Raw genomic sequence first — 24,410 nt, 5'->3', positions numbered from 1 at the left:
CTTACATGCATGTTATCTATACACTTTTCATTTTTCTTTGGCAGTTTCTCAACCAGCACTCCCAGTTTCTCAACTTCTTTAGCTTGCCTGCCAGCATTATATTTCCTTATCTGCTTTTTACTGTGGCATCGGCACAACTGGCCTTCAAAAATACTTGGATTGGTTACAAGTTGACAGTTCCCACAGAATCTCTAAATCATAAATTAATATAGGGCAAAAGTTAGGCCTTGGGCTTTGATAAATTATGCCTAGGGCAATAACACTCCACATGCAGAAAACATTATTTTGGATAACTTAAAGCGCTTATAGTTGATTTATGTTCGATGTGAATATTTACAGAAGATATGCTCTTTTGTGTGTGAAAGTTATATAATCTCCAGGGTTTGATTCAGTACCTTGCAGCTGGTTGATGCTTGCATTCCTGTTAGGTCTTGATGACATTCAACCCTGAAGGAGGCTATGTTTGTTCTGTCTAATGATGTGGATTGTTTGAAGTTATAAGAGGCATGTGAAGTCTTAAAAAAAAAGCTTGAACAGCCTGTGAAACTGGGTTAAAAATTATAAATGTTAATACAAATGAAGTCCGTGTTTAAAATGTTTTTATAATCATCCTTAAAATGTAATTTGGGAAAATACAAATCATGTGTAGATTGAAACTATTTCTTTTTTGATTTGCTCTGAGTCCTTTGATGTTTGATGCACTTGTTTTGCAAAGATTCCTCTGAATGTTACCAGGCATGAAGACAACAGATATGATTAAACGTTTCGATATAAAGTCTATCATTATATTTCTGTGTTGTTCTACGTATGTCAAATGCAGTAAATATCTTAGTTGCTTCCCTTACTCCATTACGAACACAGTGGCCCTGCGTCCTCCATTACTATCTGAGTAAGATGATATACTGTATCAGTGTTGGTGAAACTATTCAGTTGTGACTTTCTCAGACCACAGACTTACAAATTATAATATAAAACTATATTACAAATTATACTAATGAATCAATTTACAGATTTTCCATTTATGTTACTCCTTTAACTACAATTTCACTTTGTTGTATTTATTCTATTTAGCACTGTTTGTATTTGTATATGCACTACTTTCGTGCAGAAAATCTATCAAATTAAATCAACAACCGGTTTTACACCCCCAGCATTTCAAAGAGAAAATCCTAAATCAGGACATCTAAGAGACTGTAATGTGTTTCCAGCTGACCTTACCTAGCTGAGTGACCTCACCTGAGGTAACCACTCAACAGCTCAAGGGGTGACCTCCTAGAAGTCACCAGTCGACGTGGACAGAGTTATACTCTTCTGCTGAGTTGGACAACGTCCAACCCCCTCTTCGAGATCACTTAAATATTTTAAAAATAATAAGATCTTTAGTGCCCTACACTTACCTGCTGCTTAGCAAATAACAGACAGACTCCAGAAGATCACTTCCGGCCAGGAGGGCAGAAACTCAAAACATTAGAACCATCATTGTTATTTGGTTCCAAATTCCATGCACGAGTGTTGGTTCATCATTTTCTGCTCTATTTTTAATAGAGGAACTTGTTAGAGAGAAAATGTTGAAATAATCAAGGTTATTTGTATGATTCCCTTTTCCTTTTCCCTTTTTTGTATGATTCCCCTAAAATAAAATGCCACCACAATTGCTAAAAGATAAGGTGTGGTTGTCTGAGGAGGGGTGTACTATATAAAATATGTGTGTGTAAGGGTCTGAAACAGAACGAGAGAAGCATTTTGAATGTGAAAAACATAGACAAACCTTCACCTTCAAACTTTAAGGTCAACTTCAACTATCATGTATGGATAAGTTGAAGAATTTGGAAAACATTCTAAAAAAAGACAAAAAAAAAAGTTTTATCAGAGTAGCTATTTTGTATTTCTGCCGTTCCAGCCATTCTCTTAGGCTACTGCCAAGTTTTCAAGGTTAGGGATCACTGGAAAAAACAGTAGTCAGAGTCAACTAATAGTTACAGTGCCTTGCAAAAGTATTCATCCCACTTCATTTTATTCACATTTTGTTATGTTGCTGCATTATCTTAAACTACTTCACATAAATAAAAATAACATTAATCTACATTCCATGCACAATAATGACAAAAAACTGATTTGTTTCAACTTAACAAAAAAAGTAAATTGTATAACTATTCATACCCTTTTATGGGACACTTGCAATTAAGCATGAGTTTTGCTTCCTGGTGTTTCTACACTTCGAGTGGAGTTAAGCTGTGGACATTTTTTTATTGAATAAGTATGATTTGGAGCGACAAATACCTCTCATTAAAAGGTGCAACAGCTGAAAATGCATGTCAAAGTAAAAACATGAGGTAAAAAGAACTGCCAGTAGAGCTCTGAGACTGGATGGTATCGAGACACAGTCTGGGGAAGACTTCTGAAAAAAATCTGCTGTGTTGAAGGTTCACAGAAGCATGTAGCTTCCATTAATCCCTAATGAAAGAGGTTTGGACAGATCTCTTACTTGAGCTGACCTCCTGTCCAAACTGAGCATTCGATGGAAAAAGGAAAAGTCTTGGTTAGAGCGGTGACCAAGAAGCTGATGATCACTCTGGTTGAGCTCCATGATCATATATGGAGATGGGAGAAACTTACAGAACAACAAACATCATTCCAACACTCTTTATTGCAGAGTGGCCAGACTCAAGCCTTTGCTCAGTGAAGACACATGAAAACTTGAAATATGCAAAAACGTATCTTTCGAACTGTTAGAAACAAGATCCTCTGGTCTGATGAATCTCAGTTTCATGCATCATGTCTGGAGAAAACCAGGCACTTCTCAACACCTTTATAATGCCATCCTAACAGGGAGTGTGGTGGAAACAGCATCAAGATGTGGGGGTGTTTTTCAGCTGCATTATCTTATCACTGGAGAAGAAGAAAAGCTACACTGTAAAAATTAAAACATGCTATTTACTTAAAAAAATTTAGGTAACATTATTACACTTATTTTTTTTTAGTAGTTTTTTCTTTTTTTTCTTTTTGTGGAATTTACCTTAATAAATAAAGTAAAATTCTCTTGACTATTCAATCAACGGCAAATGATGACTTTGTATCATTTAAGCAATGTACTTTATTTATTTAAGTTGTCTCACAAATTTTTTTACTAAAATTCCCTTAACTTTTCAATAAACGGCACATGATGACTTTCTATAATTTAAGCAATGTGCTTCATTTATTTAAGTTGTGTCACAAAAAAATGTAGTAAAATTCCCTTAACTTTTCAATAAACGGCACATGATGACTTTATATCATTTAAGCAATGTGCTTTATTTATTTAAGTTGTCTCACAAAAAAAATTAGTAAAATACCCTTAACTTTTCAATAAACGACACATGATGACTTTATTTCATTTAAGGAATCTGCTTTATTTATTTGAGTTGTCTCAGAAAAAAATGTACTTAAATTCCCCTAACTTTTCAATCAACGGCACATAATGACTTTCTATCATTTAAGCAATGTGCTTTATTTATTTGTCTCACAAGTAAAATTTCCTCATTTGTATTGATGAAAATGACGTGAAAATAAAATGTACTATCAAGTCATCAATTTATTCAGGCTAATTTATTCAGAACTGTTTGCAACAGGTTAGGAATCTCGTCATCTGGAACCTGATCATCACTTTCTCCAGCGCTTTCTGAATCCTCACAGTGTGGATCAACAGCAACTGAATGCTGCCTGGTCTTGCTCATCACATCAGCCTTGAAATCATTAGGAGAATGAGGATTGTGTTTTCTGCTTTTGTGCATCACAAAAAGTCCCATAAAAGTTTGTCTTAAAATCACACCCATAAAATACACATTCTACAGTTTCGTGACCTCTGAGTTGTTTACACAAATGTTGAAAATAGTCATTTTCAGAAGAATATTGTGTATTACAAATGTTACAGTTAAAGGAAAACACTGCCTCTGGTTCCAAAGTGTCCTCAATTAAATGATATAGTCAAATGTGTGTGAAGAGCACCGTCTGTTTTGAAAAAGCATGGACAGTTGTAATGTGGGCATGCAAGGTATAGTATGGCTATGTGTAAATGGTCAATGTTTTAGTCTGTAGTGCCCCAAAAGAGCTCCCTTTGAAGATGATGTCAACTGGCAAACTTTGCACTTCCACACCATGATTTCATGCTACATTGTCAAAGTCCTAAATGCAGGTTATTTAAACTGACAATATAAGAAGCCTGCATAAATGCTAACAGAGATGCTGCAACAAGGAGCCTCACAAAGATCTGTAAACAAAAAAAGTTACATATTAGAAATTGTACAACCTAGCTTGAAGAGGTGGACACACCTCTTAAATATAAAGATGTCACAATTTTAACGTTTTTGTACAATTATAAGCATATAAACCTAAATATGGCTTACCTCTTTATGTGATTATCCACCGCTCTGACAAAACGCCACTGCTCACATGCAATTTACATCTTCTTCATCTTGTCTTGTTTAATGTCCTCAGTACCGTTCAGTCCTTAGTACCGCCACCTACTGTATAGCTTACTTCCATGGGTGATGGATCCGCTGTTTATTAGCCCGGTGGGCTCTCGCTAAATCCTTGGTGTTTCGAGTATGATGTCATCACCCAAACGTGTTTTTCGTCAATTTAACAATCATAGGTAGTTTAGATGGTAAGAGTAAGGTTGGGGTTAGGGTAAAGTTTTCGTGAGAATTGAAACACCAAAGATTTAGTTAAGATTTAGTTTTCTGTGGCTCAGTGGTATGAGCATTGCGTTAGCAAGGCAAGGCTGTGGGTTCGATACCAGAGGTGATTTGTTATATATGCCTGTTCGATGCTCTTTTAGATCTGTGTAGGACAAGTTATAAATTAAAACCCATCGTGATTTGAAGGATACGAAGTCCCTTAAGAGTTAACTCACCATAGAGTGACTGACTTGTCATGCGATCGCTTTTCTCTGACACATACACAATATAAACATATTACACGATGTCTATGTAATTGTATCTGTTTTTTTTTCAGAATATAATTATGACAGTGGGTTTCAGAAAATACAATGACAGCTTAATACGATCGTTTCCACCTCCTTCATTTGCAATATAAGCATAAAATCTAAGATGATACATTCTGGGTATTTGGAAACCATCGGGATCGAACACACAACCTTGCGCTCTCCACGCAATGCTCTTACCACTGAGCTACAGGAAAGCTTTAAACATAGGCCTACCTGTATTGTAATCCCTTTAAATGTGCCATTGTGGTTTTGGCCAAAATAACTCCTGGCAATAGTGTTTTTGAAACTCATGGCGACTGTTAAAAACACAATGTCGCTTTAATTGAGCGTTAGCAGCGCAGCAAAACTCTGCGCCAAAATGATCGCTGCACTGCTGTTCTGCTCCGCGAACACGCGCTGCCTACGCGTGCGGTATGAAACGGGAGAGAACGGTTCATGATGCGCCACTCTGCTTTCACACACTTGTTTGTTTCGCACTAGGGATCCGCGTGTGTCTTCTGACTAAATAAACAAACCTGGGTCACATTTCTTAATAAATATATAAATAAACATCCAACTGAACATCTTGAACTTCCATGGTGTATCCAGATTAAAAAACAAGACTTTGAATTAAGTGTGGGACAACACAGAAATACAATTATAAACCTTTTCAGGACTAAACACAATAACTGAAAAGAACAAACTATTGATATTGTATCAGTAGTTTTGATGTTAGGATGGTAGCCTACTTCAAAACACTTGACACTGGGCTCCTCAACCTGCTATGCCGTTCAATTTCAAAAGGTGTCCAAATAAATAAGTAATTGAACAAGTTCTCTTAAAATAAATATGTATCTTATTTCAGCTTTATTTTGTTCCTCAAAACAAGTTACAAAATTGGGGACATTTCCTTAAATTAAAAAGAGAAAATAATATCTTGGTTTTATTAGTGAAATCTCCTCAATATTATTTATAAAACACTAAACCACAGTTTCATTAATGAAATATACACACTATTTTTAATCATCACATTAATTTTTTTAATGGAATTTACAAGACCCATTTAGTAGTTCACTTTCAAAATAAATGTTCATGATAATTTACTCACCCCATGTCACTTATTCATCATCTGTTATCGTTTAAAGCCCTTTGAAGCTGCACTGAAACTGTACTTTTGACCTTCAACCATTTAGTGTCCATTAAAGTCCACTATATGGAGAAAAATCCTGGAATGTTTTTGATTAAAAGTTCTTTTCGGCTAAAGAAGCAGAAATATAAACATCTTGGATGACATGGGGGTGAGTAAATTATCATGAAAATGTATTTTAGAGGTGAACTACTCTTCAACAGCACAAAATACAGAGATAATGATCTTGAAGCTAAAACAATGCAAGAGGAAAACTCTGTCCTTGAGTGGCCCAGCTGTACAAACCTGAAAATGTCTGTCTACTGATGATCTCCATTCAACCAGACAGAGTTTGAGAGGATCTGAGAAGAAGAATTGCAGAAAATTGCCAAATGCAGATGTGTAAAGTAGGTCACATCATAAGGATAAGGCAGCATCATAACAAAATGTGAATACAATGATGAAGGGGGATGAACACTTTTGAAAGTGCTGTGTAACCATATAAAAGTAGCATTGTAAGATCCCAGAACTTCCCTAGCTACATTATTATAAACATACACAGAAACAGATAATTTTAAGAGAATATGTTCGCTTTAGGCTACTCATAAATACACTATAACATAAATAATGCTATGTAACTGGAACAAACGAATTACATATAATTAATGTTTTACAACAACATGGTAATTTGAATAAGTGCAGGCCTACATAAAATTGCTCTTGCAGTGTCAATATACGTTTTCAGTTCCACCGATAAAAATTACAAACCATGTGAAGCCTTAATTTGGGACTTTGGCTTTGGCTTCGTTAACAACGCAAGGTTGTGGGTTCGATCCCAGGGGATTGCAAATACCTATGTAAAATGTATAGGATAAAAGCAATGTAAGTCGCTTTGGATAAAAGCGTCTGCCAAATGCCTAAATGTAAATGTAAATGAAATGCTTTGAAGCCTTTCTGAATTATTTACCTCCTGGTCTCATTCACTCTATTCTTTTTCGTTCTTGAGAAAAAACTACATTGAAGTAGGATTTATACCGTTTTAATAGTACTTGAATAAATTACAAGTTGTTCATAATAGTACATCATTACATCAATAGTACATTTAACTTTTAGTAGGACACCACGATCTCTCGTGGGAAGAGGCAGTTAGATTAAAAATTGCACTCTGCTGACACCTGCAGGTTAAAAGATGCATATTAACATTTAAAGGAAACGTATCCCAGAGTGTGTTTTTGGTGTTCAGAAGCAGAAAAAGGACAAACAAACTCAATGAAACATTTTTTTTACCCCAAGGTAATCTAATAAACATAAAATAAAAGCACATAAATAAATGCACATGCTATTATTTAAATTATGAAATAAAACGACAACATAATTAAATTAATTTAAAGACACATTAAAGATTTAAAGATTGAGGTAAATAATCTAAAACAGATGAGAACACAAGGAAATATACAATCATAAACACACACTCAATTTATTCTTGTCATAATTTGTATATAATTGTATTTTATTTTATTGTCCATAATGTACACAAACAAATATATATTTTGTTATTAAGGACATGAGGGAATGTTATTTATTTCTAGTTTAACCAAAGGCCAGCAGAGAAAGAAAACATTGCACCCTCTTATATTGCTACATGTATTCTCCTCTAGTTCTTGTTTTTTCTGTGATTTTTCTATTTCTCACTGTGTTTGGTCACTGTAAAGGAAGAAAAAATAGTCATCAGAATGTGTACATGTTCATGATCTGTTTTTTGGTACTATAGTTAATTTCCCTATTAATCAGGTTCTATTCAATAAATACTTAAATGAAGATAAAACTCATAAACACATCCGCTGGCATACAGTAGGCTTGATAAATGTTTTCTTGTTTGAATATTACTCACATAGTTTCATATGTGCTGTCTTTGGTTTTGAGGAATCGCATGGCAAAAAAAGCCCCCGCTTGCAACACCAACACGAGGATGATTCCCCCGATAAAGCTGGACAGGTCAAATGATGCTTGAGAGAACTCAGGGGTTGATCCAGCAGTTGTGTCGTCTGCGATTTTATTAGTGTTATGAAACAAAATGTAAACGATCCTTTACAAATAATTGATTAACCTAATCATATGGGTGCATTTCTATACTGAAAATAAATTCTTACTTTTGCTACCATCCTCAGAGTCTGCTCAAACAAACAAAAATAAAGATGATAAATGAACACACACGTGCATATGTAAATTCACAAAGATCTGTCATGTGATGTTTTAAACGTTGTTTTGCTCACTTTGACACATCCCGGTCTCATTGAAGACAGAGCAGTCTTCCAAATTTCCAGTATCAGACATACATCTCGTGTCGTTTCCTGGAATTCAAAGAGAGACACAATTGCAGTCGTGGTACTTTGTGTAATCCTGTATGTGTGGTGGCGATAGAGACTGTATGCATATAAACCTTGAATTAGTTTAGATGAATGGAGCTAAGAAAGAGAAACAGAGGGACTGCGAGTTGGTTGCCTTGGCAACAGAGTAGACTGAAAGATGTATTTTGTTGAAACACCACTCTCTCTCGCTTGCTCTCTCGCTCTGTCTTCCACATACATATTTTCAGGACGGTAGATAATGGTGTTGAATTATTTACAAGGACTGATATCTGTGTGGACGGCAGCTGTAACTGTGCGTGTGCACTTTGAATAATTTATAGGTTGTTCCTGAGATCGCTCTCTGTGGCCAGGATCACATGTCTATCAGAGGTATCCTCTGTATGTGTTCGTGTGTGTGTTTGTGTGCGTGTGTGTGTGTGTGTGTGTGTGTGAATATACAAAAAAGTTACAGTACAAGATAATACATTTATACTCATAAGGTACGTGCTCGTTTACCGTTATTACAGCTTTGCCAGACACATCGTGTCAGATTGATGGATGGATCTCCGCTGATGCAGCTATCACATGAGTCGAACTGGGAACATTCTGCAATGGCTGAATCATCTGTCAATCCATCAAATAAGAAGTAAACGCATGTCCCATTTACCAAGGAAAAATGTAGAGATAGTATTAATCGAAAATGAATAAGAAAATGAAGGGAAAAAATGTTTTAGATTGTATAGGCAATTTGCATGAAATCATGGATTAATAAATTCAGGAGTTAATGTAGAACGTCCTATCAAATGTCAAGGAATCAAACAGACTTTACCAAAAAACTCTTCTAGTTTATACTCTACTCTTTCAAAAAATCTTGACTCTGGACTGTAATTCAAATAAAACCAAAAAACAATTTTATTTTTAAAGTCCTCTATTTTTCAAACTCCACAGATAAGATTGTATAGAGATTTAATTAGTTTTAAAATGTTATATTCTTGTGACCTGGTTTCCTCATGAACTAAATCTGGAGCACAGAAAAGTTCGATGAGAAGTTAATTGCTAAGAAATATCAGGACAAAAACAAAATATCAAACAAATTTCTTCTTCAAAACAAGGGTTGACGGATGCACTGAGTAAATACATAAATGGAAACAAAAAGACTTGAATACATATGAACAAATGCGTTGTCAAACTGACACTTACCTGAGGTTTGTGAATTGATTAGAATAACCTCAGTGAGTAGCACAATCCCACAAAGTGCAGCCCACGCGCACCTCATTCTCAACAACTGACAAAAACCCACCTATAACCAATACACACTGTGAGCACAATTCACAACGTTCCAGAATTAAACATGTTAATGCTTAATCTCTTGATATAAGTGAAATTTTACACTTTAAATGGAATATTTGATGTCACTGCTACAATTTGACACACAAATCAATTTCACCAATGAAAGTCTTAACTAAAAACGCAAAAAGCACCAATCATAAACCTGTCAAGATAAGTCCTCAATGCTAAGTCTATGCAGTCCCAAATGTCTAAGCTGTGTCCTCCAGACAAAAGGGCATTGTGACCTGTGAGGAGCATGTGCTTATGTGTGCGTGTTGACGTCATGCTCTCTAATTCTTTGAGACTGGAAGGTGTGTAACATGAGACAGGTAACCTGGCGACCAAATGGCAAAAGACCATGTCTTGACATCTACACCACTGAAGATGTTTTGCCTTTTCACGTCCAGACGTCAGAAGTTTGACACACATGTTCAAATATACGCATCATGATCCACAGTCTCCAGGGTCATAACATGTAGTAAAAAGCCTGTTGACATGGCAACTGAACTTACTAGTTACACGCATCTGGCTCATCTTTGTTTTTTCGACTGCTTTTGCATTGTCACTTGCACCCTGTCAGTTTTGGAATAAAACCTAGGGCATTGTGGGGACACAATGCTGTGTGGATGCCAAGAAATGACTGTGTGGAGAAGCAGTTGTGTAACACATTCTCCTTTATTCCCTTAGCCTTCTGCATCCTCAATGTCATCCAAGATACTTCATCTTTAAAATTCCATCTTTTTTAACAATACACTTAAACTTTTGACTTTTTAAACATTAATCTTTTAACTGAAAAGTCACTATAGATAAAAACTAGTCGGATGAGGTGATGATGCAAGGAATGTGTAATGTGTGGGTGCTCTAGGAAAAACTTCTGTGGGAGGAAGGGTAGTAACCACTATCATTATCATGTAATTTCTCACATCTGGGAGTCTTGCAAATCCATATGAAATCGGGTCAGATTTGATTATGCAATGACAATTTAGTGCCTACCCACCAATCCTTCAAAACCTACTTAGCCAAACAAAATCACTGCTTACATTGTTCTTAACGTGTCATGATAAGCAAAGATCAAAAGGTAATGCCAAACAGCGGGAGTTAAGAGTGGGCGTTCTCATAGAGGATGAGGTGCAGAGAAGGAGAGCCGCGCATGCGCTCTGTAGAGCTTGCGATATTAGGTAACGAGGAGAAATTCCGCAGTAGCACTCAGCACACCCTCCCCACCGCCCCCCAAAACACGCACACAGACTTCCCTTCTAAAAAGAAGCAAGAGGAGACCAAAATGTTAAAAGTCGTTTTCTATCCTTGTTTTCAACCGATTCACTTTATTTGATGATCTTCTATAGGCTAATCTTCGTGGTTAAACAGATTTATTTTCATTTGATCCAAACCCTCGTAAAACGTAAACATTGAAAACAGTAAAAAAAAAACTATTGTAGGAAATATATCAAGAAATGGTAACCAGTGAGGTATTGGTTATGTAAATATATCTACAGTACAAAGACAGTCAATAATAGTGTGTCCTAAAATATTTTATTACTAAAAATTCGTCAATAAATTATTCAGTGTCAATTACAGTAAACACTCCACAAACACGTACTCGACCAGTCCAAGATAATGGATATTCGTTATACATGCCCCCCAGCTGGTGACGACCGGAAGCGCATGTCCTTTTATAGAGAACAGGAGAGTTCCCCCATCTTGTGTGCATGGGGCTCGCCCACCTGCTTCATTAAAATGCAGAACCACACTAGCGACGCCTACGCGGAGTCTCTGCTGGGAAGCGCGATCATCTGCGGGAAGTGGTGTCATTCTTATAACCTCCAGAATTAACCGTTTCTATTATAATATTTCATCAAGTTGCAAATTAGGCAGAGGTGCCTGCACGAATTGAATGGCGCAAGAATGACACATTGTCACTTATACAAGGTTACAGATAGACGCATTGGTGACATTATGGTAGAGGGGGAAGTAATAATCGTACAGCTGTGCCACGTACCCATCAGTGCGGCAGAAACTGACGTCACCGTCAACGAAGCAAGTCTCGTTAGCGCGCGTTTCAGCACCATGGACAGCGATGACTCACTCTCACTTTGCCTTTCAATCGCACTCATACGCACATCAACGTGCACACACAAAAACGTGGATTGCATTTGTATCATAAGGATGGTTTAGGCCTGCAAAATTCATTATTAATCAGTGATTTCTTCTACCAGATGTAGCAAACTTAATGAAAATCGAAGTTTGGTCCACGCAAGGGCTGCCTTTAAAGGCCGATTGATTTTACTTTGTCCTCTCTCCCGCCGTCGCAGTGGGCGGGGTGAAAGAATGCGGTATTTTTGTGAATGAAATTACGACAGTGGATGGTGTTCCTGTGAGTCTCCTGATTGGCTGGCCAGGGCATAGTCGCCCCTCATCATCGTAACTGACGTCAGAGGGAAATCATTGAAGGTACAGCTCGCAGCCCACCGAAGCTGAGTGTTGTATTGAAGCCATCGCGAGGACGACCAACAGAATACAGAGGACCCGCGAAGGGACTTCACTTTGCAAGACGAAGATTACAAACTATTATTGTTTTTATTATTAGAGTATACCTTTTTTTATTATTTTTATCCGAGAATTGACAGTACACTTACCTTCGCGAGACTACAATTGTTATTCATTGGCAAATCGAGCTCAGATTTAAGCGTGGACTCAAAGAGGTTGGATGGTCCCTTGAAGAATTTTCTCTCTACAATCGTATACTGCTTCTGTAAGTTTCCTTTATGTATCTTCATCTACAGATTTTTGCTATTGACTAAGAGATCCTACAATACTGAGTAACTGAACTGTATACAGATCAACGATCGTTAGTCTTGAGCCGGTCGAGAGACTATATTTGTGGGAGTGTAGACTTAAACCTGTGCGTAGCCAATGCTATTTTTATCTTACATAAATTTAGGTTAAAATGAAGATTCTCGCGAAATGTTCTGCGCAGACTCCGAGCTCTTACGTAAAGCGCGCGAAGAGTCCGCAGCGAGTTCATGTGTCAGACCTGGCAACCCTAAAATGCTATAAATAGCCTAGTTATAGTGAGTTATTATTATTACTTCGATTCTATTTCTCATTAATAGGAGCAATAACAAGTCATTCACACAGGATCTAAATGCAATATATTCCAGCATCTTTGCCAAGAGCATTTGTAGCGGGCAGAGGATAGATGTCAGGTTGAATAAGATGTTGAAGTGCTGATCAAGTGTTATTTAATCTTACTCGGTGTATCATTCTCAAGTCCGCTCCAGTAGTGAACAGAATATGTCTGCATTATATAGCATAATAATTTTTCCTATCCCACAGAAATGGCCCTAAACAACTCTGATGTGGGATTAGATGTAATCCTGGCAATGGACCAACTGTTGGAACTCCCCCCTTCCAATATGACCCCTAAACCACTGGAGGCCTCAGTAATGACACCATGGGACGTAGCCCTGTGCATCTCAGGTGCCCTGATCTGCTGTGAAAATGCCATCGTTGTGGCCACCATCTTCTCTTCATCGTCTTTACGTGCTCCAATGTTCTTGCTGATTGGCAGCTTGGCCTGGGCGGACTTCCTAGCAGGGGTGGGGCTCTTATTGCACTTCCTGTCTCGCCGGTGTGTGTACTCAGAAGCGTTGGAGCTGGGAAGCGTGGGTCTGTTGGTGAGTGCACTCAGCGCGTCTGTGTTCTCTCTGCTGGCCATTACGTTGGACCGCTTCCTATCTCTACATCGAGCTCTGACTTATGGATCAAGGCGAACACACACACAAACACGATGTGCACTCGCTGTTGGCTGGACTCTAGCTGGTCTTCAGGGTGCGCTACCCGCCCTGGGATGGAATTGCTTGAAGGATGTACAGTCTTGCAGCGTGCTCCGCCCTTTGACCCGGGTGCACCTGGCCACTCTCTGCGGTGGTTTTCTGCTAACCCTGGCTCTGATGCTGCAGCTGAACGCTCGAATCTGCCGAGTCGTCCTTCGTCATTCACACCAAATCGCCCTTCAGAGACACACGCTACCATCTGCACGCACACATACGCGTCGTCGGGTGCACACCCTGGCTCTTATTCTGGCAACATTTGCCAGCTGCTGGATGCCCTTTGCTCTTTACGGTCTTCTCGCCGACGGGTCCTCCCCAGTTCTTTACACATATGCCACTCTGGTTCCAGTGACAGGGAACTCTCTGCTTAACCCTCTGATCTATGCCTACAGAAACAAACACATACAGAGAGTGCTGCGACAGGCCTGCTGCTGCTGCTGCCTACCCAACAGTCCTATAAAAAACACACACACACCCAGTGATGTCTGAGTAATCTTCTTCAAGCTCAATGGAGACCATATCAGAACCATTTTGGGAGATGCCATGGTGCCATATTTGCATCGTCATACATTTTTATATTTATTGTCAAACACACAGATTAATCACTGTGCCAGTTGCCATACGTCTCATCTGACAGGGGTTCTTGATCTCTTCAGCATTTCACTCTTTTTTTAAAAACGGGTTTATTTAAACTGCAATGCATTTTTACTATGAGAACAATGGAGACTGCCACTGTCTGGACTCTTTCATGTTACAGATCCTTTTAGGTACTCGCCAACTAAATGGGGAACAGTAGAATCCCCTCTTTGCTCTAACCGTCTCAGATTTGTGCCTCATGACTTTATGTCCTCTGAAATTCAGAGTTTTCTGATGGAATTAAAATCATTTGCACTTTACAGCGACTTGACTGGATGAAATGTTTTTGGTTTTGCTTGTACTTATTTAATGATCAAATTATCTTCCATTTATTATTCTGACAAAATGATGTTCTTTATACGTCAAAGTTGTCTTGTTTGCACATATAATGTATCAATGTTGCACAAAATGTACAAACGTATGAGTGGATGTATTCATGTTGAGATGAGTTTTATGGAAAATGTTTATAATGAAATAAAATTGTAACGTTTGTAAATTTTCTATTGTCCTCTTTAACAAATATTTGAAATACAACAAATTAAACTTGGACTTACTTCATATTGAAGTTAAATAGTTATATACATGGGCCATGAATATCTAAAACTTGAGGATATTGTGGAAGCTTTTAATCAACTTAAATGGACAGTTCACTCAAAAATATTTTTTCATCATTTATTTACCATTGTGTGTCGTTTAAAACCTGTTTCTGACTTTTCTGTAAAACATAAAAGTTATTTAGAGAAATATCTCAGTGGTTTTGTGTTCATACAATGGAAGTCAATGAGCACCAATGTTGTCTGGTTATCAACATTCTTCAAAATATCTTCTTTTGTGTGTTTTTTTTTTAGAAGAAAGTCATTTGCATTTGGAATGACATGAAGTATTTACATTTTTGGGTGATCTATTCCTTTAATCTTTATTTATTTTGTGCATCAGCTAATTATCTGTATAACATTGCACCCTACAATAAGATATGTTATAAGAACTTACATTGATGAAAGAATACATAGATACATACTCATACCTATATTTTTGGAGCAAATTAGGCCAACATCAGATGTTGGGGGTGACATGGAAATTAAATAATTCCTTCCCTTTCACTCTTAACCTCGACTCTTAACTGTAACATCATAAATGGCATGCAACTTTATTCTAAAAGCCCCTACACATTCTAGCTCAAACATGTGCAAAACATGACAAATCCTGTCTAACTATGCATGCAGCACACTCACAACAGCCCAATGACAAAGAACACAAACATATACTTAAGATCTTTATTATAATAAACTGCTGATAGAAAATTCTTGGAATTATTGCCCACAAACATCATATAAAACAAAACTCACTTTTCTTTGATTTCAAAATCTTGCATAATTTCTAAAACTTTGGCATTAAAACAACAGGTACTTGTATTACGAAAAAGCAGGCACTTTGGAGAATGAGATTAACAAAGAATAACTACTAAATAGCAATTTGCTAACACAAACATCATTCAGTCAGACCTGAGGGCCCCAAATTATGGCGTTAACAGTGACAAGTACAAGTATAAGGCGGTGACGAAACAACCAGAAGACAAAAAGGCTGTGGCGTGTTTGTGCTTCTTTAATTGCAATGAAAAGAAAAATACTGCTTATACAACAGGCTAATTTATCTAACAAGAGGTTGTAAGTGAACCAAGAGCATCCAAGTTGTTTTATTGGAATATGATCAACTTGCCTTGCCTTGTAAGTAAGGCTTTATGTGATTAGTTTATAAAGATACTGTGAAACAATATGATTAGTTTACATATGATACTGATGTATAAACAGGAGAAATGTGGAAGCACAAGCACACAAGTATGCCTGCGGGTGCACAGTTTCAGTTTACCTTACTTTGGAGACATAATACAAAACGTACAGGCCCTCTGAAATGAGAGAAGGCTTATCAACTAAATAATTCATACTCTCGATTAGACTCAACCCTCTGGACTCAGACACACACAGACACACACAATCTGCGGCCACACTGCATTTGGTCTTACTGAAGTTTAAACAGCTAACATGAGAAGTGTGAGGTCTAAAAGGAATGATCTTGATGTCATAACAGAGGTGACAAAGGGCGGGATAATAGCTTTAGTCAGACCACTCATCATCGTCAAACTCGGATGAATCATCTTCCGAGTCGCTGCACTCCACAGCAATGCGGCGGGACAGGATGGCTGAGACATCATTGCCCACGCGGTCTCTCTTCTCCTGCTCTCTCTGTTCCTCCACTTTACGAAGGTTAAATCCTAAACAAACACATACACATATAGAACTTAATCGAGCCAAGAATTTGACATTCAACAAGATTTTATTTTGATATGGTCAGCGTACATTCTGAAGGTTCTCTGTTATAAATGCAATTTTGAAGTTACTTAAATGTTATCTGTTATTAATGACATGGGTGATGCTAGTGACCAGTAGTAGCAACCAAATCAAAACGCATGCGAGAATGATATCTGTCCGACTTTTGTATAAAAAATACAAGATTATGAAAAACTTTATGCTAATATACCAATCTCACAAAAGCTTCTACCGGGCTCCAAAACAGAAAAATAACTACAAAAGTGTGCCATTCATGTGCATTTAGGCTTATCTTACCTTGACGAATAGCTGCAAGAAGATCACTGCGACCATCACCATCACCATCACCTTCAGGAGCAGGCTGGGCCTTGGGTTTGGAGGCATGTAGCCCTCCTGAGGGAGGCGCTGCTGCAGAGGGAGGAGGTGGGCCTGGTGGAGGAGGTGGAGGGGGAGGAGGAGGTGGTGCACCTCCCATGGGTGGTGGAGGAGGAGCTGGAAAAGAGGATTCAATGGGTGGTGGTGGTGGTGGAACGGGAGCAGCATTGCTGGAGAACGGAGGAGGAGGAGATGGGGTTGAATCAAATCCTAGAGGCGGTGGAGGTGGAATCATCCCACCAGGTGGCGGGGGTGGAGGTGGTGCCATTGGAGGGGCCACAGTCGGACGACCTGGCGGAGAAGTTGCCATCGTTGGAGGAGCTGGAGGAGGGTGAGCGGGGCTTAAAAGACTGTTGCGTGACTGGGGCGGAGCACCAGACTGTCCATCAAGATACCTGCAAGAGATTCCGCTCCAAAATAAATACCTAACAATAGCAACAATATACACTTATTGTGAGATCAAAAATTGATACGCACGGCATGTCTGGAGGTGGCGGGGGTGGGAAGTCTTCTTGAATCGGTGGTGGCAAAGGAGAGCCAGCATCATAACTGTAGGAGCCAGTGCTTTGGTCTAAGTACCCATCAGAATAACCTATTTCCTCACCAGAGCAAATGCTGCCATTCAACATTTCTGAAGAGCTGTTAGGGATATATTCGCACACAAACAATAATATTAAACAACTACTTTCACACACCAATGACTTTAGTTACACAGTAATAATGTATTGTGCGTCATTACCCTGTGGCATCATTTTTGGGGACGACAAACTCCTTCCCCATTTTAAGGCGTTCCCATTCCTCTTTACGGGTTTTGATCTTTCGGGGGTTTAGGTTTCTTCTGTTAAGGTTGTCATCTTTCTTCTTCTGCTCGCAATAAGCAAAGTAATTAAATCAAACGCTGACACGCAAGTATTGTGGAGGGCATTTTAAGCTGGTACTATGTCTCACCTTGTGCTTGCGTTTCTCTTTCATAATATCCTTAGTATCCTGAAGCATTTTCTCTTTCCAAAGGTCAAAGAAATATGACGGATCAGTGTAGAATTTAAGAGCCTCCTTGCCATCATCCCTGAAAACAAATGAGAACTCACTTTAGCAGCCTTACACTGTAAAAATAACCATATTCTGCTGGAAAACACCACTATATCAACATTTTATTTGATTATCGGATGGTGAATTGTTGTTAGTTTTGGTGTGTGTGTTGATTTGCATACCGGTAAATGCTGAGGTTGTTGAGGGGGGGTGGCTGGTTGCAGGTCTGATAAGTCTCTTGGATAGGCTGTGGTAGTGATCTTCTAGTAAAGAGCTGCTGATCCTGGGAAGCACTAGAGTGGAATGCTTTGCGGGAGGTGATCGCCTGAAGAGAAACTGGAAAATGGGCAATTTGAAGAAACGGGGAGGGAAATGGGAACAAAAGAATTAGTAAAGAAGAAGAAGAATACTGAATATGCACCATTACTCAACAACCCATTTTAAAACAATGTGATAAAACTGCGTATTGTACTTGAATTAGCCAATAATCTTCCAGCAACAAATGTGGTCAAAACAGGATTTTCGAAACTCTAAAAGAAATATATGAATGGGCCCTTCCCATTCAGATAATATCTTCAGCATAACTGTATCTGTCTCATACCTTCCTCTTCTTTTGGGTCCAGTTGAGTGACTTTCACCTGCAGCTTATCAACTCTATCTCCCAGCGTGTTTACACGTTCTGCAAACGCGCTAGCCTGAACAAACAGTTCTCCAAACACATCCTCCGCATACTTGCCTGCGAGTAAATCCAATATTAGAGCCAGCCACACATAAACTGGTTATCATGAGTGTAGACACCCCATTACAGATTGACTTACTAAGTGAGCCGAGCTGGCGAATGATGTTGGCAAGTGTGATGTTGGTCACACACTCCAATTCACTCTTGACTGTATTCGGCAGTGTCTGGCGACAAAGGTTTCGCGGTTCGATATTTCGCGTCACCAAAGGCATGATGGCAACTCGTCAGTCTCTCTCCTTCCTAAAACAGAAAACAGGTGCACAGACCACATGAATAATATGTTACAAATTACAAGTTGGACTGTCCCTTATAACTACTGCTGCTTTTCCGTTACCATCATTCATATCCGACACAACACAGCGCTTATTCCAGAAGCAGAACCAAAACTGCTGCTTTGCTTTTTTCTGGCCATTTGAAACCTACGGCCTAATTTCTACAGTTTATTACCAGCTAGCAACCCTTTTAAGCAGAACATTTGATAGTGCATGGTTAAACATATTTTAATTAATGTATAGTTATTTTTTTACTTTGATAAACAATCCCGTCACTTAAGTAGACCATTCAAGGCCAAATATTTAAGGTCAATGTGAGTATTTCTGGTGTACTGTGTTTGAACAAAAAGAGTTTGCGATAATCACAGCCCAGTTTCTAAAACCTGTTATCCAGCAATATAAAAGAAGAAACCTGATCGCTGCGTGCTATGCTCAATATAGATCTTTACAGACAAACCTCACTAAACACAGAAAAAACGTTACGATTTCTCTATGGAAAATTACAACTTTGGCAAATCGTTTTGCAAATGTATATCATATAAATCCAGTGTAGGGCAAGTTACTCTGAAAAGTAATTAAGTACTAGTTACATATTCAATAGTGTTATTAGATTACTCCATCACTCCCTCTAAAAAGTATTTAATTACTTATTATTAGTTACTTTCCATATCAACTTTGCTTAGTTAAGTGATTCAAGGATAGACATGAAACGGCTCTTTCAATTCATTCAAATAAATCATATAAAAGCTAGATAAAATATTCCTATTAACTGAATAAAGTATCATGTGAGAGTTATACATTAAAGCATGCACTTTAAAGTTAGACTTGTATCAATTCCACTATTGCACACATTTATTACACACAGTCTTTAGTTTAATTACATCAGAAGTAACTGTAATTAAATTACAGAAAAAAAATAAACGCAATCCCTTACTTTACTTGTTCAAGGGAAAAGTAAATTACAGTAACTAATAACATAGTAAATGGTTACACACTGTATAAATCTAACTAGACGTGCTAACGAGAAAAATAACGTGATCATAGTCGAGTGTTTGTGCATAAAGACAATGTTCACACATTACTTCCTACACTTAGGGAGTGGACGTTCTAGTTCACAAAACACAAGATTTAACTTTGTAAGACGATGACGTCAAATCAAAGCTCTTCTTATTAAACTGATTTATAGTTCAAAAGTAAAAGCCACAGAGACATAATATTACATGAAGTTATTTGTCAAGACTGTTTCAAATGTTTCTAGAACTCAGCGGAGGCCTAACCTCAGTGTCCGCCCAGAGCAGGAAGTGATTAGCGTTAGCTGCATGCATACTGTCAACTCGCCAAACACATCATCACCTCTTTAATTATTTTAAACATATAAACAACTTAAGTCTTACCCGAATATATATGAGCTTGGTTTCGACTGCCGACGTTGTTTGGCTTAATCAGCAGTACCATTCCCTGAGTTTAAAACCGTCCATAATTTCCAGAGCCGACAAAATGTCTACAAGAACTGTAACAAGAGCTGCCTTTACGGCAGCGACAGCTCGGTCTCGCGTTTGCTAACTTTTCATTGGATGGATGTCGTGAATCCAAAGATGCTATTGGCTGATTCGCCCTTCAGTTATAGAAAGTGGGGCGGGTGTGGAAACTGGAATCTAGAAAGCGCAACTCCGCCCTGGCGGCTTGGAAACATCTGTTCGCAGTTTTTACACGGGGGAGGGTGCATCGACATTCCTGTGCGACGGGCCAGTCCGAACAAATCCGAACCATGACGTAATTATGTGAAGAACACCACAACAAACGATAACATATCAAAGAATGTCTGTGAGATAACTGACCTTTAATCATTTTGTTGTGAACGAAAGAGAATGGAGACCAGATTATTGAAGAACTCGTTTTATTGGTTTGTTTCATATTCAAACAATGCACTTATAAAATATTGCACATAGCCCTTTTGAATAAAAAGATCACAGTGTTCACTTTTCATATTGACGTTTATATTGTATAATATATATATATTGTGGATTTTGAAGGTTTTGTCATAGCGTAATGGTTTTAATTGTGCGCATAATGCAGTGGCGGATCACTGCAGTACCATTTACAACCCCTAGACGGCATTACTAAACCAGCCAGCCAAACTTAAACTTTAGTCTGTGTAGTCATGGTGTCATCAGTCACAGTTTACTGTGCACAAAAACATAGTAATACACCTATATAAGGTAACTTTACTCTTTCCTGCTTTGATGTGTGTGTTATGTGTCTTTCATCAATGTTGTTTTAGGATCATCAGACACTTCTGTCATCTTCCTTCTAAAAACATCAGAGCTTAAATTGATTTTTATAAAGTCATGCTTCTCTGTCTAAGCATTTTCACAGTCTCATGTCCTTATCCAGCTAAGTGTGTATGAACTGTGCAAGTTGTCCAGTTTGTGTCCCAGCACCATGCGTCCTGGGCCGTGTGCTAAATGCACGAGATGGAGCCCTGAAATGCGGAGGGCGCTCAGTACACTGTACCAGAAAAGCACTACCTCCTCTTCAGCTCCACCCACCTCAAACCCCGCCCACTGCAGATGAATGGTCAATATGAGCTGATTGATTCTTTTGAGAGTTCCATCCTTGATCCAGCTTTCTAACATGCGCCACTCAGCACTCTCCAAATCCATACGCAGGACATCCACCTACATATACACATAGTAATGTAACCATTAATTTATAATTTCTCCACAGGATAAGACAATTCTTATTTTTTACTACAGACAATTTAGCAACTATAAACTAGACTATACGCATGAAGGGTGATGATAACGTCTCAGCCGGCTAAGCCACTTCTGCTCTCATGGGACTGAGGTCATCTTTCACCAAGGGATAAGGCTATGTTTAGTAAAAAACGTTTAATTTCAGTGATTTTACAGCACTATAGCTTAGCGTCGTTGATTGCCTCTGTGTTTAAGCCTCAAGTAAGTGCAAAAGTCGACTGAATTTTTTTAAATCATATTTGTGGATGTAGCTTTAAACCGATAGCCTGGAGCCTTTCCCCTTTATGGTTGTCGATGTATGATGTAGTGTTTTGATAGTTTGACTTACGTCATTGTTCCCTATGGAAGCTACGCAACGGAAGTGACTGAGACAAAACGCGGAAGCGATCGTGCATAGTCTATTGTCAATGAATAAAAAAGGAGACACGTTCCCTAAAGTGCAGCACATCTTTTTGTGAGACACTGTTGCTATGAAACCAGTTTGTGTCCAGACTCAAACGCTTAAAGGTAGAGCTAGAGAGTGATTCAATAAATGAATATTCAGTAATTATAGGTTACCAGATGAAAATCTACTGTTTGATGGTGTGTATAAGAGAAATAAATAAATTGGAGTGTAAATACCATGGGATGGCCCAGGGAGTCCATAATGTCAACCAGTCTATGCTGCACATTACCCATAAGTCCTACATGTGAGCGACTGCGTGGATGCCGCCAGTCTAACCACGCCCGGTGGTTCTTGATGGACCCATGTCCTGAATGCCCGGATCTTCCTCTGCTTCCAGGGTCAAACCGGTGAACCTCACAACCTGCATGCAACATTGTGTCCAAAAACACAGCATCCCTCCCATCTAGACTATAAAAAGACAAAAGATTCCACTCATTTGGAACAGCCGGAAGCATCATAAGAAGTCATGACATGTCAAATAAAGAGATACAGAATCGAGGACAACCCTCAGCTTTTGTTTTCATAGATATATAAATAATAATTCTCACTATTCCTGTCAACCAAAGAAACAAATCATCTACAAGCCTGGTCGTTCTGCAATATTAAAACAAGGTCACAAAGAAAGCGTTGTTTAACAAACAAACAAAAATCACTTTTGGTTTTATAAAGAAATGACCAATAAGTTTCAATATTGACATGCTGGTACCTGAATGAATAGGCCACACAACCACTTTTTCCTTTCCAGTGGTTAATGCACAACACATCTGAGTGATTTTCCTTGGCATTCTGGACCATAGAGCAGTTTACCTTCATAATGTGGAGGGTTCATATATGTATATCAGCATTCATTTGGAACTTTGCATTATGTATATTATGCAATTCTGAAAACCCTACTATGTAGGAAATCTTACGACACAAGCAAGAGATAAACATTTATTGTGTATACCTCTGTTTTGGTTATAAACTGAACGAGACGCCGCAGCTCACTATCAAATGAGGGTTGTTCTGATGCCCATGGCTGCAGCATCAGTCCTCCAAAAACAGCCTGTATATGGATAAACAAAAACCTGCTAAATTTCACAAACAAATGGAAAACTAGCAGGATTGCAACGGGTTTGCTGAAGAAAGGTCTGGTAAAACGTGATTCCATAACGTGCTTCAGGCCAGAAAAGTTGTGGCGTGTCTGGAGGTCACAGAATGGGCCTTTTTGAAACCCGAGGTTATACGTGCACGAAGAAAAAGGAACAAAGAGAATTCAGAGAGAAAAATAATAAAACCAAGGCTGTTCGAAATAGAGACCCTCCCAAAACACAGAACAACCCTGTTTAGTAACCATGGAGACACTAGACTAGGAAGAGGGGATATGACTCACTGAGGAACTCACTGTTGTGGGGGAGGTGGGGGCGGACAGAGAAACAAACAGTGAAAAGAGAGGAAGGGAGTGAGAGATTTCATTTTTTAGAACACTTTCAATGTGTCTAGGAAGGATCCCCTTTTGTTCTGCCAAGTCACCCATATGTTTTGCAGATTAAACGAATCCACGAAAGCCTTATAAATTAACAGGGTAATGTATTCCAAATAAAATTCAATTCATTTGCCCACCGGGGCAATTCGTGATTTTTTCACACCCTTGTTTCACACAAGAAACAGACCATTCAGCGAGATACATGGATTGCTACCTCTTCCAGGTGTGCTCACCTGAGGTCGGTCAAACTGGTTCTCGTCGTCGTATCCCGTTAGTCGTGAATCTTCTTCGGGCGAGCGACCCAGTCTTCTTCTTCCGAAATCCCTCTCGTTTTTACCGACGCTGTCCTCCGACAACAGCGATCCGCCGCTCTTCTCAATGTTAATGACGAGAAAAGCAGGCTCGTCCCCTGCTTTGCTGTGAAATGCGCGTGGTACCGTTAAATTGACCAACAGTTGGACAAGCAGCAGAAACGGCAAAACTATAATAAATATACGTTGGAAGATGCCTCTCAGCCCACTAAAATTACAGGCAGCCATACCTGCCCTCTTGCATGCACGGACTGACCCATAGAAGCGCCGAGACCAAAGAGGGAAAGTCGGCGCCACCCGTCACTCTCTGGCTCGAGGGCAATGGGATTACCAGCTCACAGCTGGACTCATGCGCGCACCCATTTCAACTCAATCGCGCACACTACTGTTAATCCTGCTTTCCAACCCGATAAAGAATTTGAATAATTGAGGGACTATCATAATTTACACAGAGTATTC

The 24,410-nt window shown here is 38.7% G+C and overlaps 4 protein-coding genes across 5 annotated transcripts; 1 reads left to right on the top strand and 3 right to left on the bottom strand.

Moving 5' to 3' along the window:
* Positions 1-7,580: 7,580 nt before the first annotated feature.
* cd164l2 (CD164 sialomucin-like 2) lies at positions 7,581-9,713 on the bottom strand. The gene is made up of 6 exons (XM_056742062.1): positions 9,632-9,713; positions 8,954-9,052; positions 8,363-8,440; positions 8,240-8,260; positions 7,981-8,134; positions 7,581-7,793 (listed from the first exon to the last, which is right to left on the bottom strand). Exons 1-6 carry the CDS (start codon positions 9,711-9,713, stop codon positions 7,778-7,780), a joined length of 450 nt encoding a protein of 149 aa, XP_056598040.1. The 3' UTR covers positions 7,581-7,777.
* A 2,524-nt stretch (positions 9,714-12,237) lies between these two features.
* Positions 12,238-14,725, top strand: gpr3 (G protein-coupled receptor 3). Its single transcript, XM_056741524.1, has 2 exons — positions 12,238-12,518; positions 13,103-14,725. The coding sequence occupies exon 2, from the start codon at positions 13,105-13,107 to the stop codon at positions 14,086-14,088; it is 984 nt and encodes a 327-aa protein (XP_056597502.1). The 5' UTR covers positions 12,238-12,518; positions 13,103-13,104; the 3' UTR covers positions 14,089-14,725.
* A 770-nt stretch (positions 14,726-15,495) lies between these two features.
* Positions 15,496-20,526, bottom strand: wasf2 (WASP family member 2). Its single transcript, XM_056742170.1, has 9 exons — positions 20,369-20,526; positions 18,782-18,942; positions 18,565-18,699; positions 18,146-18,299; positions 17,883-18,000; positions 17,674-17,798; positions 17,412-17,573; positions 16,857-17,329; positions 15,496-16,504 (listed from the first exon to the last, which is right to left on the bottom strand). The coding sequence occupies exons 2-9, from the start codon at positions 18,912-18,914 to the stop codon at positions 16,347-16,349; spliced, it is 1,458 nt and encodes a 485-aa protein (XP_056598148.1). The 5' UTR covers positions 18,915-18,942; positions 20,369-20,526; the 3' UTR covers positions 15,496-16,346.
* Positions 20,527-20,931: 405 nt separating this feature from the next.
* On the bottom strand, positions 20,932-24,284 carry LOC130415734 (probable methyltransferase-like protein 24). 2 transcript variants are annotated; one of them, XM_056741616.1, is made up of 6 exons: positions 24,182-24,214; positions 23,874-24,057; positions 23,122-23,220; positions 22,882-22,982; positions 22,352-22,583; positions 20,932-21,652 (listed from the first exon to the last, which is right to left on the bottom strand). In XM_056741616.1, the coding sequence occupies exons 1-6, from the start codon at positions 24,193-24,195 to the stop codon at positions 21,353-21,355; spliced, it is 930 nt and encodes a 309-aa protein (XP_056597594.1). In that variant the 5' UTR covers positions 24,196-24,214; the 3' UTR covers positions 20,932-21,352. The 2 variants fall into 2 exon arrangements, with proteins under 2 accessions (XP_056597594.1, XP_056597593.1); XM_056741615.1 differs by having other exon boundaries at positions 23,874-24,284.
* Between the last annotated feature and the right edge of the window lie 126 nt (positions 24,285-24,410).

The sequence above is a fragment of the Triplophysa dalaica genome, chromosome 25, assembly GCF_015846415.1.
Source record: "Triplophysa dalaica isolate WHDGS20190420 chromosome 25, ASM1584641v1, whole genome shotgun sequence".
In the NCBI taxonomy this organism is placed as follows: Eukaryota; Metazoa; Chordata; class Actinopteri; order Cypriniformes; family Nemacheilidae; genus Triplophysa; species Triplophysa dalaica.
Note: the sequence above shows the minus strand (reverse complement) of the source record. Positions and strands in the feature narration are given on the sequence as shown.

Bases quoted from the DNA above. Each gene is read 5' to 3' on its own strand.
- cd164l2 (XM_056742062.1), bottom strand. From the start codon at position 9,713: ATGAGGTGCGCGTGGGCTGCACTTTGTGGGATTGTGCTACTCACTGAG. The intron at 9,053-9,631 runs GTCAGTTTGACA...CAGATGATTCAG, and splicing joins TTCACAAACCTCAGGTAAGT to CCATTGCAGAATGTTCCCAG. The intron at 8,135-8,239 runs GTAAGAATTTAT...ATAAAATCGCAG, and splicing joins CTCTGAGGATGGTAGCAAAA to ACGACACAACTGCTGGATCA.
- gpr3 (XM_056741524.1), top strand. From the start codon at position 13,105: ATGGCCCTAAACAACTCTGATGTGGGATTAGATGTAATCCTGGCAATG.
- wasf2 (XM_056742170.1), bottom strand. From the start codon at position 18,914: ATGCCTTTGGTGACGCGAAATATCGAACCGCGAAACCTTTGTCGCCAG. The intron at 18,300-18,564 runs GTATGAGACAGA...CCCATTTTCCAG, and splicing joins GGACCCAAAAGAAGAGGAAG to TTTCTCTTCAGGCGATCACC. The intron at 17,330-17,411 runs GTGCGTATCAAT...AATCTCTTGCAG, and splicing joins CCGCCACCTCCAGACATGCC to GTATCTTGATGGACAGTCTG.
- LOC130415734 (XM_056741615.1), bottom strand. From the start codon at position 24,179: ATGGCTGCCTGTAATTTTAGTGGGCTGAGAGGCATCTTCCAACGTATA. The intron at 23,221-23,873 runs GTGAGCACACCT...ATCCATATACAG, and splicing joins ACCAGTTTGACCGACCTCAG to GCTGTTTTTGGAGGACTGAT. The intron at 22,584-22,881 runs GTACCAGCATGT...GTCTTTTTATAG, and splicing joins TGTGTGGCCTATTCATTCAG to TCTAGATGGGAGGGATGCTG.